The sequence below is a fragment of the Pleurodeles waltl genome, chromosome 1_2 (genome assembly GCF_031143425.1).
Source record: "Pleurodeles waltl isolate 20211129_DDA chromosome 1_2, aPleWal1.hap1.20221129, whole genome shotgun sequence".
In the NCBI taxonomy this organism is placed as follows: domain Eukaryota; kingdom Metazoa; phylum Chordata; class Amphibia; order Caudata; family Salamandridae; genus Pleurodeles; species Pleurodeles waltl.
The window spans coordinates 671,261,234-671,277,745 of record NC_090437.1 but is presented as its reverse complement, the minus strand read 5'-3'; the positions used below and the strand labels follow the sequence as shown (position 1 = coordinate 671,277,745).

At 42.0% G+C, this 16,512-nt stretch overlaps 1 protein-coding gene across 3 annotated transcripts in view; it reads left to right on the top strand.

Moving 5' to 3' along the window:
• ZNF827 (zinc finger protein 827) overlaps window positions 1-16,512 on the top strand; it is a 521,420-nt gene that overhangs the window by 116,975 nt on the left and 387,933 nt on the right. For all 3 annotated transcript variants that reach the window (XM_069242614.1, XM_069242613.1, XM_069242615.1), the window contains exon 2: window positions 9,375-10,397. In XM_069242614.1, coding sequence (XP_069098715.1) covers window positions 9,375-10,397 — 1,023 coding nt within the window. The remainder of the gene's footprint in view (window positions 1-9,374; window positions 10,398-16,512) is intronic.

The following is a 16,512-nucleotide window of genomic DNA, read 5'->3' as shown; positions in this document are numbered from 1 at the left end:
AGACCTGCAAGGTTGTCATGTGGGAGTATGGCGTCATCATAGAGGCTTCTGTCGACAAGAAGTGCAAGAGCCTGCACCAATGATGCATTATGCTGTGAAGGTTATGATGCGCCGGAGGTCAGCAATGTGGGAAAGACTCATTCTGTGATGCACCGATTTTGCCAGCTTTCTAAAAGATCTTTGAAAAACAGGACAAACCAGTAGTCCCACAGGGAACTGGGTAAGGTGAATACAAAGAGTACAGGGTTCCTCGAGGAATTATTTTGTGTTGCTTTTGCGTCTAACCAAAATATCACCAAATACAAATGAAGATGAACAAAACATGACAAAGAGCGTATTTGGTTTATAAACATCCATATATTACATCAAATCAATTAAGTGAATACTTGAAAAGCATCAACACTGTTGCCCCTCACATTAATGATCCATCACAAGCATAATTTCACTGGTATGAATCCAGGGATCATTGAGAGGCATCAGCTCCTCTTAACAGATAATACAATGATCAATCCAGTCAAGTAAGACCCAAAAATACATCTCCAAAGAATGTCAGTGGCACACCAGCAATATGATGCCATCAGTATAGTTAAAGAGAAGGAATCAGCGATGTATCATTCTCAGGATGGCCATGCGGTCCATTAGACCATCATCAGGACTCAGTGTTGATAACAAACCTAAATAAGCATGATAAAATCTAAACCAATGTGCCTGTATAGTCGAAAAGAAGTGTACTACTTGCCAACAACAAAACATAACAGAGTGCAGTGTGTCAACCCCTAAGAAGGACTAATAAAGGACACAAAAACCACTGTGCTACTGTGGTGACCAACATGCACAAAGCCCACCAAAGTGAAAGACTACAATACCACCAATCACTAAACCATGAGTAATTCAATATTTCAATATTGGAGCCTTACCAAAATGCACAGACCAAAAATATAAATACACTGTCCCTAAATCAAAAAGAGCGTTAAAACAAACCTGCCCATATTACCACAAGTGCACATTCACAAATCACTTGTGAAGCAACCCTTATGTAGCTTACCAAATGACCATGCAGGTAGATTACAGGTCAATTGTATCAATTATCTGAAACAATGTGAATCCAAAAAATACTGGGTAATCAGTAAAACAGTGTTATATTTACTCAGGAAACTGCAAAAATATCAGGAAATATAACAAGGAACGTACCTACCCTTATTTGAGAAAAAACTTTTACCAACAAGGATTTTAAATTCTAGGGGGTTCCAGAAAAGTATTGTGACTTTTTCTGATACAGCTTCTGATTCAGATAGCGGCAATTCTACACAGGGGTTAGCAGTCTGGGTTTTGAATCTGAACCCTCTACCGCCAAACAGTATTTTTTACAGCGAGGTCAGAGACCGCAAAGGGGTCGAGTAAGGAACCCCAAGCGAGGATGGTTCAGGAACCAGTACACGCCAGGGTTTTGCCGGGCCAGGAACCAATATTAGAAATGGTGAAATCAACAGAGACTAACTCTAGTTTAGAAGAGGTACCCATTTTCAACCTGTCATGCCACCAACTTAGTTCCAATGAGATTGACTTACTTAGCACTGGTTTATCATTTATGCTGGTTAGCAGTGCTAAAGTTCACCTATGACAGTCTGCCTCATGGTGGCCTTTTTGTCTCATTTAGAGATGAGCATATCAGCTGCTGTTTATTACTTCAGTATACATTACAAATGACTAATGCCTGCCTCCAAAGCCATTCTTATAGCTTTGAGGGCCTGGAATAGACAGAACTGTCAAGCTTGTGATGGTTAGTAGTTGGGCTTTTACTGTAATTGGCAGCACTGACAGTGGCAATGAACTGTGCAAGCTGAAGTGGACCTGGTGCTTATATTTTTACAAATGAAGTACTGCCTGCTACCGTTTACTAGCTTCAACTAAATCATTAGCTTCTGCCTGACCTTCCATCTGTCCAGTTCTTACTCGTATATGCTCTCCTGCTTACATTTGCATGATGTCAGGCTTGGACTGTACTGAGGAAAGCCCATAAATAATCCCATTATTAATTAACACATAATGAAAACTATTGTGGCAATGTGAAACTAAGTACAAAATAGGTCTCTGAAAATAGTTATCTCCTTTACTGTAGGGACAGTTTATTGTCACTGTTTATCAGCAGTCTGACGCCCAACTTGGGCCTGGTCCCTACTAGGCAAATTGTTACTATGAATGAATATGTTTTGCTGTGATAGGTAACCTGGATATTTTTGAGGCGAGTATGTGAAAATTAGCATTTCATTGCCTATCGGAGGCCTGTAACATGTAAGCAGGAAAGAAAAGAACTGTATGGTTTGCTGCAGGGGACAACAACCTTACTCCCTGCTGTTTGCTGAAAATAAAGTGAAAACCCACACCTGCTCAATAGTTTTAACTATCGTCTGCAGAAGATGACTTTTTCAATATGAGGTTGCAAGGTTTCGACATAGGTAAAAGCTCAGTCCACACACTTAGAATTTTTATTTCCAAAGCATTTACCATCAATATAAATATTATTTTCTTGCACTATGGGCCATAAGTACAGATTTTAGGGATTGCGAAAAATCGCAATTAGTAAATTGCAATTCCTAATGTATGAAACCCATTGAGTTTCATGTAGGGATTCCTAATATGGTTGAAATCAACATACTTAATGAATTTTTAAATAGGTAAGTCCCAATTTGAGACCACCATGACTGTGATAGCTTTTTAATAAAGCAATCTATTTTTTGAAATGCAGTCCGTTTTCCTTACAATATTAATTTCAACACTCACAAAGGTGAAGAGGTCCTGTGGGGACACCTTGCAATTTGTGAATGGTTACCACCACCCTTGAGATGTAAAAACACATGTTTTGCTGCTTTAATTTTTATACAGAGAAACTACTCACCCATGAGGTTGTTAAGGCGCTGGTTGTGGGTTTGGGCCTCATTCGAAGAGCCATGTCTTGAGGTTCTTCCTGAAGATGGTGAGTGATCGGCTTTGTCTGAGGTGCGTGGGTAGGTTGTTCCAGCTCTTGGCTGCGAGGTAGGTGAAAGAACTTCCTCTGGAGGTGGTTTTCCAGATGTGTGGAATGGTGGCAGGTTCCTGCTGGGTGTATTGGAGGGGTCTGGCAGGGTTATGGAAACAGATGCGATGATTCAGGTAGGCCGGTCCGGTGTTGTGAAGGGTCTTGTAGGTGTGGGTGAGTAGTTTGAAGTTGATTTGCTTCTCCACCGGGAGCCATTGGAGATGGAAATAGGAGATGTGTTCCAGGCAGGGGAGGTTCAGGACGAGTTTGGTGGCAGTGTTTTGGATGAGTTGTAGTTTCCTGATGTTCTTTGTTGTGGTGCCGACGTAGAGTGCATTGTCGTAGTCCAGCTTGCTTGTGATTAAGGTGCGGGTGACTATCTTGTAGCCGTCGTCTGGGATCTATTTGAACATTTTATGGAGTTCGCGGCGGGTGTGCCAGCAGGAAGAGGTGATTGCGTTTACCTTTCAGGTTATTGTTAGGGAGGAGTCGAGGATGATTCCCAGGTTGCGGGTGTGTGTCAATCAGAGTAGGTGGGACACTGAGCGATGTGGGCCACCAGGAGTCAACCGAGGCTTAAGTGGAGTTTGTGAAGATAATGAGCTTGGTCTTGTCTGAGTGGAGATTGAGGCAGCTTTCCCTCATCCAGGCGGCAATGTCTTTCATTCCAGTGTCAAAGTTCCTCTTAGCTTTGTCCGGGTCTTCAGTGAGGGATATGATGAGTTGTGTGTCATCGGCGTATGGCACGATGTCCATTCAGTGGCCTCTGACGATAGCTGCAAGCGGGGCCATGTAGATGTTGAATAGTGTTGGGCTCAGTCAGTATCCCTGAGGGACTCCGCAGCTGACTTCTGTTTTGATATGAAGGGAGGGAACCTGACTCCCTGTGTTCTTCCAGTGAGGAGGGAGTGAATCCACTGCAAGGCTTTTCTGCGGATTCCTGCATCGTGAAATATGGTGCATAAGGTGCTGTGGGAGACTTGAGAGGTTGAGGAGTATGGGTGCTGCGGTGTTGCCGCGGTCCAGGACAGAGTGGCCAGTGTGTCGAAGAGGTCTTGCGATGTGGGGATGTTGGTGGCTTTGGAGGGAGGATTTGTGAATTCGTTGATTACCGTGAAGAGTTGTGTTGTGCTGTGTGGGGAGGTGTTGATGCCTTCCCAGAGTGCGGCTTTTGTTGCGTTCTTGATGCGTCAGTGATGAGTGGCAGTGGCAGCTCTGAAGGAGGCCAGGTCTTTCTCTATTTCTTCTCTAGGCACCTGAAATTGTGCTTGGATTGTTGGAGTTTGGTGGTGAACCAGTTGGATCTTTTTGGGATGCGCTTGACCGAAGTTGATCGGAGGGGGGCTAAAGAGTTGGCGCATTCAGTGATCCAGGCATTGACATTGCATGCTGCGGAGTTGGTGTTGTCGGTGTGGGGCGGAGTGATTTGGCAAGGGTCGTGGTGAGTTGCTCCTCTGTGATTTCGTTCCATTCCCTGTTGGGGGCTCTGGGGACACGTGTGGCTATTGGTGCAGTGATGGCAAAGTGTAGGCGGTGATGGTCGGTCCAGTCGGGGATGGAGATATTCTTGATGGCAATCTGGTTGCTTGAGGTGAAAATGGGGTCTAGCCTGTGTCCTGCGGCGTGTGTGCACACAGTGATTAGTTATTGGAGTCGGAGGGTGGTGAGATTGTTGAGTAGGTAAATGATGTTTTGCTTGTTGCAGTCCTCGAGGTGGAAATTCAAGTTGCCGAGAAGGAGGTAGTCGGTCGACGCCAGGGCGTGGGGAAATGCCCTAAACACGCCCCTTCCAAATAGTGAAAATCAAATCCAAATAGTGATTTGATAACAAGTTACCAAATCGCAATTTGGCTTTTGTACATTTTGACAACCTTTTTAGCGGTCGCAAATGGCCCGATTCTGCTAATCAGGCAGTTTGCGCCCTCAAATAGTTTTTTTTACATATGGCCCCAGAAATGTAAATGTATTGTCAGTCTTGTTCCCATTACTTATTCTTTTCTGTTCCCTTCTATACATCTCTTCTCCTTCCTCTTTTTTCAGTCCTGCTTCGATCTCTTAGTTTCAAACTCTATTTTTGCCAATTGAAGTGTTCTTTAGCGTGTTCAGGAGAGTATTGCAATACATCTCTCATACGAGTCCATTCTTATGATCTCTTCTAGCCTCACATAGCACTCACTGTATGTGGTGCACTCTTTCATCACCAGGTTTCTCAGAACACATTACTTTTTTCTCTAGAAGTAATCATACTATCTATTGTCTTCAGTGACATTCCTATGGTTAGTCTTTCTGAGTATTGTTAACATATCATGCAGGTTCATTCACTTCTGTTATCTGTTCAGTTCAACACCAGCTATCACATTATTCTTACTACAAATTAGTCAGTTTTTTCACGCTGCCATAGGTATATGAACCAAGTCACAGTCCTCTTTTTTCCCTCTACAGACCTTTTTATTGTCCTTCTTGATATATCTGCAGCACTGCCCCATCTCAGATGTGGAGGATCTTCGCATTGCTAAGTTTTATGCTTACCTCCAGTAACCCCAATCATAATGTTCCCTTCATTATTGTGCGCGCATTCTTATCTGAGAAATACATCTGAAGTTATTTCTGACCCTTGTCCATTAGTTCCTATAATGTTCTGCATACAGAGTATGTTTCAGAGTTGGTCCTTGTAAAGTCCTTCCAATTTAGGATTACAAAGGCACAAAGCAATACACTACTAAACAAGCATGCGCAAAAGCCAATAGGTTTTGCCTATGTGGGAACTATTGACTTTGGCAATCTGGTGGGGATGGTTAATGGGCTGACTAAAAAAAGCAATATGAGGCGGCCAGTGCTGGTCATTTCACCTCACTTTTTCCCCTTCTGTTGTGAGGGGGGAGAAAAAACAGAGCTGGGGATGAGAAGAAACTGGGATAGGAAGGCGGGTGAGGGCAGAAAGACAAGAGGGATGGGGATAAGTAAAAAAAGAAAGAGCTGTGAAACAGTCAGTGTTGATCGCTTTGTAGCAAAGAAATAGTACCAGGATGACAGCGCATTCACTGGCTGGCCAGAGCAGAGAACTTAATCAAACTTAATTACTCTGTAGTTGGTCCGTGCACCATGAAAAGAAAAGGAAATTATGCATGGCAGTTGATGAGAAGGCAGCAAAGATGAACACCAATGATGAAAACAATGGTAAGCAATGGGTGGGTTCGAAGCTCATTATTGAACATAAAAGTATTGCAAGTGAAACCACATGTACTTGCTCATGCTCATGTATGTGAGACCTAAAAAGGACAGATTGATTTTCTGGGAGTCACTAACAGCATCACAGGTGCTTAACTGGATCTAGTGGTTGCAGGTGGAGCCTACCACTGCTGATTTTTGGGGACTAGCTCTACCTTTTCCCCAACAGACTCCGATCCAGAGCAAGAGAGAAAAACACAAAGGAAAGAAGGATGAAGTGAAATAAAGAAAAACAGTGGCAAAGGGAGAAATCGAGTATGAAAAATAATCTGAAAGGGTGCGGTAAAGAGGAAGGGAGAGTCTGGTGGTGGATTAAAGATGCATAAGGGGGAATCAAGACTATGCAGCCTTGGTATTCAGTGCCCTAACCTTCACTAGCACCATTTGTGGGGTTCTGAGGAAAACTTTCAGCCGTGGCACATATTATTTTACAACTTAGGCACTGGATGTTACAACACTAAAAGGCAAACATATGCAATGACTTCTAAGAGTGGTCTTGGTTGGGTGAAGTGTGATCATTATACCAAGAAAAAGGTTTCCTTTTCAAAGATATGGATTAATGGCTAGATAACTAGTTGAACTTGACTTATTCCATTGAAACACATCTTAATTAAGAACCATCTTTAGGTATAGACTTGTGTTGTTCAAATTTACAGTAATTTCTTGTTTCTGAATGCAATAACAAAAAGAAAATCATGTTTGACAATATTTTATTTAATTGATGACATGTTAAGTACTAGGGACATTTTTCACTCATGGTTAGACTTGCTTGTGCTACTGGTAGGGACCACACATTTGCAAATTAGACCCAGGCCAAAAGGGAGCGTACACCCTGAATTGCTAGGCCATGTTACATCTGAGTGGAAACACAAGGAACCTCAACAATGTTTCAGCCTTGTTGAGTTTCCTCTGTGACATGTTTAAGTCTGCAGATCGCAGTAAGATCAGTCTTGGGCACATCTAGTTATACACTCACACTTAAGGACAGCTGTTACAGATCTTAACATTTGAATCTATCTGAATCACTCACGACTGATCTGGAACGTCTTACTGGATGATTCTACTTGTGTTAGCCAAGACCTTTTTGATTTTACTAAAATTAAATATACTATTGGTGTATTTATAGGAAATTTCAACCAGTCCTCTTCATCCATTAGTTTGTCATTGGGTCATTCACAGTTTTCTTCCACACTCTACAGCATGCAGCAGTGAGCCAGGGCGCTTCAGTCATTGGCTGACTTCACTGTGAGTGACAGCATTCTGCTCATTTACAAGAAGCACATCCACAAGCAAACTATCTCTCTTCATTGCCAGGGATAACTATGGCAACAGATGCTTTTTGACATGAAGAAAATAATTTTGGCCATTTTTTATATTGGTGAAGGTCTGGCAGTTACCCAACAAAAACGTTTTTGAAAAGTGATAACAAAACAAACCAAGGCTGAACAAGCCAAAACGTTGGCATCCAAAGCCAGAACTTTTGGATTTGCCAGTGCTTATTTAGCTTATATGTGCCGTTACATTTAGGGACCAACGTTGTGAATATCAGTCGTACCCTCTCCTCATTTAGAAACTTCTAGACTCAAATTTATAGACCGCACCCACCCTCATTGGTGACACCCGCAAGCCACTATCGCCCCGCCCTTCTGAGCCTAATGAGTGAGGTCTGTGTTAGTCCCAAAGGCAGAGTGAGGTCTGAGACCCTTGCCTGGGCATGACACTGCCTCCTGGGGAGACTCCGATATTATAAAAGTCAGTTGAATGAATCTAAACCACTGATGATTTCTCTTGGCACATTCGATTTAATGGGTTTTTTAAGTCAGACCCAGAGACAGCCTTAGCTGGCTCGCCTGTCTTAGGTAATTAAATCAATTCATACATGAAACGTACATATCTCTGTCATTCATATTTTGCTTCTGTACACCACATGGGGCAAACGGTCTGCCCATGTCACCTCTCTTGCACTTATAGTGATAGAATGTATTCAGTCACATAGTCACATCTGCCTAAAAAGAAGTGAACTTCATTGTTTTGAGTCAATGAGCTGGTGCTTTATTGGCAACTGTTTTTTTCTACTTTCCGCTCTCTATCATTTGTTTAGCCGTCCCTGTGTCTTTAAACTGTCTTTAGATAACCGTAATTCAAATTCAGTAGTACCCGTTCTGTGCACGAGCACCATTCATATTTTTCTGTGACTGGCATTAACACCGAACAAGGATTTTAAGGCTGCTTCTAAGTAACCTACCTGCTAGGAATCACGTGTTCTGTTATGATGAAGTTATAGAAGTTAAGGTCAAATTTTATTTTTTTATTGCAAGCCTGTGGCAGCCACTTATAGATAGATGGCTGCCTGTTTTCATGTCTTATTTTCATATTTGAGGCATACAGTTGCAATAAAGAATAATATATTCACCAGCTTGCAAAGGCGAGGCTGAGCCTAGTCTGAAGTTGCTTGTGTTCCCATTTAGAGTGGACCTGGCCTGGTAGTTTGGGCTAGAGTGTTGCCACCTGAGAAGGCCCATGACTGATTTCTGTATAGCTGGTCCCTGCTTGAAGTGGCAGAGTGGGTGAAAAACGATCCACTTGAATGCGGTAAAGGTGATCGCCATGTGCCCAGATGAATTCACGCATTCCTTCAACCACTTTGTTTTTTATTATTATCTAACAACCAAGATTTAAAAAATATGCTTTTGTATTGAAGGAGAGCGTTTTTGCTGGGGTTTAACAAGAGACTTGGATTTTGTTGTGAAGTTCTCTTTGTGCTGGAAAGTGCTGATCTAGGTGTTCACCTCCTGCTCCGCGTGTTTTTCCTCTTCATACTACAGCCAGTTCTGTATATCCATGGAATACTAGAGTGTGACTTGATGCATTGCCTTAGCACATACATTGCACACCGCAAGATTTTAGTAAATTAGCTTATCAATGGTTTACCAAAACATGCGAATATCTAATATTTGGCTGATTTGTTGGAATAGTATTACTGATCTGGAGAACTTTGCCAACAGAACATTTTGATGCGGACATATATGTATAGCAGGCTTTAATTCAAAGTGTGTGACCGTGGCACGTTGCTTGCTGTCTTTCATTTATGTTGCAGTAAAGCTTCATGTCTTTCTCTTTTTTCTTACAGATGGCAATAGACAGGAGGAAGAGGAAGGCGGGCAAAGTGAAGACGACACTTGGTTTGGAAACACTTCTGAAACCCTATCGGACGTTTCCTATGGAGAAATTCAAGAAAACATTAAGCTATCACTTGAAGATAGAACTCGGGAGACTTCCACTTCACCGGACACCTCACTGGGAAGTGCGACACCTAGTGGGAGCACTGAGCTGGGCTCTGGTGAGAACGACGGGGTTCGGGATGCCTCACGGGGTCAAGATTGCCTGTCCCCAGTTGTATCCCCTTTGGATGCAGCAGAGTCTCCTGGTACGAACAGGTCCTTGAGCAGCAGCAACCTTAGGCGGCTGCTGGAGGCCGGGTCACTGAAGCTTGAGACAGACTCCACCTCAAATGGAAGGATAGACTCCCCTGTGAACCCTACCCCAAATCTCTCTTTCTCTCCAGCGTCTTCACATCATGCCCAACAGTTGAGTGTCCTTGCCCGGAAGCTGGCTGAGAAGCAAGAACACAGCGACCAATACTCCGGCAATGCCAGCCATAGGTTTATATGGCATTCGAGTGAGTGGTTACAAACCTCTAGCAGCACTTGCAGCTTGTCCCCGGACTCGGCTATCATGAAGCTGAAAGCTGCTGCCAATGCTGTCCTTCAGGACAAATCCGTTTCGAGGACAGATGACTGCCTACGGTTTGAAACCTTTCCTTCACCCTTCAGTTCACAGTCAGCCAGCTCGACCCTGGCGGCTTTGTCAAAGAAGGTCAGTGAGAGGAACATGGTACCAGGGCAGGAACATGCTTCCCCTCCTGGCCCTTTCCTCTCCTTGGCCTCCATGACATCTTCAGCTGCCCTCCTCAAGGAGGTCGCTGCAAGGGCAGCTGGGAGCCTTCTTGCAGAGAAAAGCAAGTCACTAGTTTCAGAGGATGCCTTACAGGTGTCTGAGAACAAGAAACAAGAAAAGATGACGCCGCCGCCATCCTTGGAACTACTTCTCCTGCCGTCACCAAAGGGAAAACCCTCTAAGCCCAGCAGTACAGGTAGATACCATAAATTGTTCTGTACCTTTATATTATTAATTATTCTTCTGTGGAATGAAACCATTTTTCTACCACTACAATAAACCTGTGTTAACTTACTAAATTTGGAATGCAATACACTGTATATCACGAGGGTCTGCTAACGACGAACTCATAGTAGTTAGTTAGTTGAGTTAGTTCCTACCATTTAAAGCATCCTTCCTATACCCACAAAATCAGGTCCTAGATTCTGAAATATGTTGTTTATTTTTGATGGTTTACATGTATTCACTGTTTTGTGCGTGTTCATGTTAAAAATGTTAATTTACTCCGTAGTGTAGCATAAAGCTGAGGCAATTAAGTAATGTTGTGTTTCAGGGTTTTTAAAGGGAACGCTCCTGCAAAAAGTAAATAGCCATGCCCTCCCCTTAGAGGATAGCGGCAATCACAATTTCCAAGCAGAAAATTCTGCTAATTAGGACGACCACTCTAATGTCTAACTATTCGACCATGTTCTGAAAATAGTATATTTAAAACATGAGAATTTTATTATTTCACAACAACTATTTTCTAAACTGCCAGATTAGCTTGAGCAGAGGCCTAATAGTGCTTGAACAAATTAGAGCAATTGAACAAAAAGCAAGGCGGAAGGAGCATGTTCCTACTTATTCAACCTATAACTGAAGTGTTGGTAAACAGGTTTTAATTTCTCTTTGAATGGCATGTGTGGCTGGGTCACTTGCAGTGCCAACAGCAGCTTTTCAGTAGTAGTGCTCCTTGCGAATGTTGTGCTGCTAGGATGTGGTCCCCTAGTTGGTTTCTAGAGGTCATTGCATGACTCCTTATTGTTGGTGGATCTTAGTGAACGAGTGGTTGTTCACCTTTGAGTTCCTTTGCTTAAAGTCCATCATTGGAGAAGGATATGTATGACTACGCTGAATTGATTCTTCTCTGGGCATCAATAGAAGGGGCTGAGAGGTGAAACCACAAACCATGAATGCCAGACAACCCATGGTATTTTTAGATAATATCCTTCAGTACAGACACTAGGAGTAGAATGCTGTAGTAGTCTAGTCAAGTTAGTTCATACCATTGACTTCCTAATTACCGTTCCAATTACACCCTCTCTTCCTGCCCTTTATTGATTATATTGTTGCACCATGAGCTTGACCAGTGGTTCTTAACAGTGCTTAATTTGTGAAATAATGAGTGCAGTTGCCCAAAGCATTACTCAGAATTTGGAGGCTGTGCAATTAAACATAGGTGTGCCAAATACCAAAACTGGTATTCTTTAACCCACTCCCCGACAATCCCTGACCCTTTCTCTCACTCTTTCAGGTTCCTGTTTTCTGTTGGTGACAGTTTTGCCATCTTTCTCTTCCTTTGTATTTCTGATCTGTGTGTTTTACCCTTTCTTGCACTCAGTAAATATTTGATACATAAAAATAAGCACTTGTCCCCAGAAATAAATGCAAGTGCCCCCCATGGGCAACCATCAGCTCAAATTAACTTGCACTGGTTCTTAATCTTTTAACTTCTACGGCCCCACAAGGAATCATTATTGAAATCCTAGGGCTCCCACTAAGTAATTATTGGAAGCTGAGGGACCCCTGATCTAAAAACGTTCTATGATTTGAATGTCTAAACTATACACAAAAATATAAAAACAAATCTACACAAAACAAATGGTCAAACATTGAAATATTTTGCTTGTTTCACAATCAAATATTGAAAAAGTTTTCAACTCTTCAGTTTTGTTTCTTTATTTTTATATATTTTGTTAATTTTAATATTTTAAGATTAATATTGTTTAGTTTTGTAAAACAGTCCCTAACCCCCTGAGTAGGCATCAAGGAACCCAGGGGTCCTCGTGGCACGGGCTAGGAACCACAGAGCTATACCAAGTTCCTTTGAGAATATTTTGTATGTCACACTTTGGTCTAAGGCAGAGTGAGCATTTATTTAGATCTCGAGTATGTTATCCCTTCTATTTTGAGTAATTTGAAGGCACTTTATTTGTTCTTAGCACTAAAAGCACAGCTTACAGATGCTTCTTGAGGTGCTATTTTGCCCCTGAAAGCTGTTGCAGAACACACACATCATAGTCTTTGTAAGTTATACAATTTTTTTGACATAAGTAATTCACGAATCATAGCTCTGAATCCTGTGTACATTATTTATTTTATTATTTCGGCTGTGGATCACGTGGTAAAACATTGAGTTCAGAGGCTCAGTTCTTTTAGATGAAACCTAAACATACTTCAGCTTTTCCTTTTTCCTCAAATTTAGTTCGAGTATGTGCACCCCTTAATTATTAGACAGATTATTGAAGATTAATTCTGACTGGAATATGAACTGCGGACTGTACAATTTCTTCTACATATGTTTATCTTGAAACAACTACAATGCTCCGAGTAACTCACCTTCAACGAGAAGATCACCAAATGAATTTTCCTTTGTTATACAAAGTTGGATAGCATTGCAAAAGAACATCACAGTTTTTTGTTGACCAGGACTGCGATTCTGAAAACAGTGCGATTTTACCTAGGGTTGCCACATGACTCCAGGTCTTCAGCAACAGTGTTCCAGTGCCAGAGTTTCCTTTTGCAGATCATTGTTTTTGCGTGTGTTGGTCCAGTGTCTGCAATGGAAATGAACCACGGCTACAACTTTCAGAATGAATTAGGGTGTTTAAGGAATACTCCGGGCTGGATGATGCTGTCCATAATGGCATGGAGGCATATGGTAGCCTTACTTTTACCAAGTATCAGACAGGGCAGGCAAGCATCAAATCATATCATCTGTGGCTGATGTCACTGTTCAGGAGTTATCTCATGCCAGGATGGTGAGCGAAACAAAACACAATACCGTTACTGCTTGTAGCAATTGTAAACATCCGTAGTTTGTTAGCTATTGGTAGAGGGTGGGAGAAAATGACAACAGATGTGGGGGATCCTTTGCCATTTACAGCGGAAAGTACCAGCATGACTACCACTCCTGTGTCTCAGTTGTACCTTTACTTATGTAAACAGAACCATTGGTGTATTTACTTTGGTTTGAAAATATTTTGGACAACAATGATTGACTGGCCGTTGCAAGCATCCTGGGAAAATGTGTTTATATTAGCTCCTGGTGTACAGAGTGAATGTTGTGAGTGAATCCACCCATCTCTAGGAAGATTTGTGAGTCCAGATTATATATACGTCTGCAAGAAAATTGTTTGCTCCTTCAGCCCTGTATGCCAGGCTAAGTAGCTGATGATCCCTCCATCCACCCACCCCTAAAAACACTGGTCCTCAACCTACCATGAGTTTACTCTGTGTTCCATGTGACCAGTGCAGCCCCACTTAGCCAAAGCATTGGGCAGTGGCAGTGACTCTAAGGTGCACCTCCAGAGGATCTTGCTTGCTTGTGCAGCAGCGTTCAAGTCCTACTCACTTCCTACACTTGGCTGGGCTGCGTAGCTGTAGTGGTCGAAAAGGGTTAGTAAAGGCAACTGAAATACTGACAAATAACCCTTAAATAGTATCTTGTTATTGGATCTATTCCTGGATGAAAGAGGAGAGGTTTGTTGACTCGGATTTACTACGCCACCTCCCCCTGCACCTCCCCTTTCCCAGACCCCAACCCACCCCAGCAAACAGTGTTAATTCATTGGATTGCTAACTTTTGAAAAAGACCAAGGAATGGAATATTTTCCAGACTAGTCACGCGGCACCACTTTGATGGCTGGTGAAATGTGCTTCTGCAATATATTGTAGTTTTAAAGCTGAAAATCACCTCCTCTTTAAAGAAGCAGGTTGTTTACTTTGGGTCATTGTGCCTGCTCGGTAAACCGCACAACATTGTGAAATTATTTATGAAGTTTATTCTAAATGAAAAGAATCAGGCATCAGGGGGATAGGATGTGGCGTTAACGGCCAGAGCCGTCGACCTTAGATCTGGGGAACCAGGCTCGAGTCTCTGCATGGGCTCAACATCGTATGATTCTGGCCAAATCACTTAATCCCCCCACGCCTACCAAAAATGAATGTGTCCTTGTGTGATGTAACTGGTGCTCATGTAAAGGCTCCAATACCTTCAGGTTAAGTTCACGCTATATAAAACCACAAATAAATAAAAACTGAAAAATCAAGTTGTTTCAAACGTAAAATACTAATCGTTATCCAAGCCAATATTATTTCTAAAAACTTGGTCTGGTGGTTACAGAAATCCTCTTGCACACCCAACAAAAACACTGCTGTTGAAATTCTTTGGAACAGGCTTGCATGCTTCTTATACTTATCGCCTGGCCACAGCCAAGAAATGTTCTAAGTCAATTTTGAAATATTAGTACGTGGAAAAATATTAAGTACAGTTTGAAAAAATACTCAGCACGTTTCTACCCTTTACAATGGCACTTTTTTCCAATTCAAAAATAAATTAGCGAAGAATATATATTTAATTTGCCAGTATGGAAAAGATGATGGCTGCGATCAGAAGGCGTTTACCCTTCCGGCGTGACTTCCGTAGGGCATTAACAGATGACGTAATGCAGTCAGTTTTAGCATTTTGGTCTAAAGTTCGGAGACTCTTCAAAAAGTGAAGAGTCCTAAGCGGTGTCAATAAGGACTGTACAAATAATCGATCCATCAATATGAGCTATAATGTATGGTTTCTAATGCACAAAAGCAACACAGGGAAGATAATGTGAGATTAATAATTATTGGTACAGGAAAGTAACGTGTTGTCCTTGAGAATCTGACTATATTTAAGACAGTTTCTCACCTCACGGGCTGCAACGGGCAAGACCAATTAAAGACGAAGGGAGGAGTTTAGCTCTTTCATATGAACAGATTTTGCCACAAAGCTACTCATTTAGTTCATTTGAGAACGTCGAGGTGTGGAAAAGAACAAGAGCACAGGTCACGTGCTTTTAACATCATTTAAAAAAAATCTTCTTGTGTAACCTTACTGGGGACATAATAGGGGTGTTTTTCGACCTCTTAGAGACAGACACGTTACCTACTTTTCACAATAATGGCGCAATTGTTTACTTACTACATAGCTTCATTCACTTGTAAGGGAATCATTTGGAGTCACTTGCGTCGGGCTGGATTGCAGTGGTTATATGGAAAATTTTCACCCTCATTTGGACTTACCAACTGGTGCAAAATGTAGTTTTCAGAGAGTCCAAATGTCATTCTTGATCTATTCAAACAATTCAAATGTCCCTTGGCACTTGTTGGTCAGAGCAAATGCTACTTCTAAGTTGCCTGTTGCTCAGCTGTCGAAATGGTGCATGTAATCTAACTTCAGGGCTGTCAGACGTGCAGAAGTAACTTTTACACCATGATGGGTTGGGAGAAGGACCATCCAGGTACATCAAAAGTCCTTTGGGAGTTAATAAGGACAGAACAACTTTTAAGCTCACTTTAGCCCTCTCACCCCAATTCCTAGATGTATACGCTCCAAACTTCCTGTGAAAAAATCTTAATCACATATTATTTGATTTTGTCCAGATTTGTTAAAGGGTACCAAAGTTATTAGCAAATCACAAAAACCTTTTCAATGAAGAGTGAGTCTTTAACACAGCTACAGACAAACAATGTTATGGCAGGAGAGATTTAACAACACAAAAGAATGATGGACGGAGTGCTGACAATGCAAACACTCTCCCCCAGTCACAGATCTGGGTTTAATCCATCGTTTTTTTGCTGCCCATGCCATTCCAGTTTGGACCCAGCCATATGCAAATCAGTCTTGACCCTGTTCCCCATGGGAACAGTCCAGCCCGAACTGCCAGGCCAAGTCTTCCCTGGACTGGAAACAAGCATCCTGGGACCGGTTTCGGGGTTTCACCCCTCATCAGAGATTGGTCTCACTTCAAAGATTCAAACAATGGAACATTATCTGAGTGACTAGACTGGGCTGTGTTTGAAGACCAGCTTACCAAAACCATTTGAAAAGCTAGTAGCGAGAAACGGTTTACAAAAGTTTCAGTGTTACAGATTTTTACAATTAATACATGCCCTAGATATTGTGAACGCAGAATTTTTACTAATGACTATTCATGTACTTTGAATTATGAATCTGCATAGAAAATGACTTGACGAATAAAATAATGCACGACTTGGAAAATGTGCCTACTTAAGTG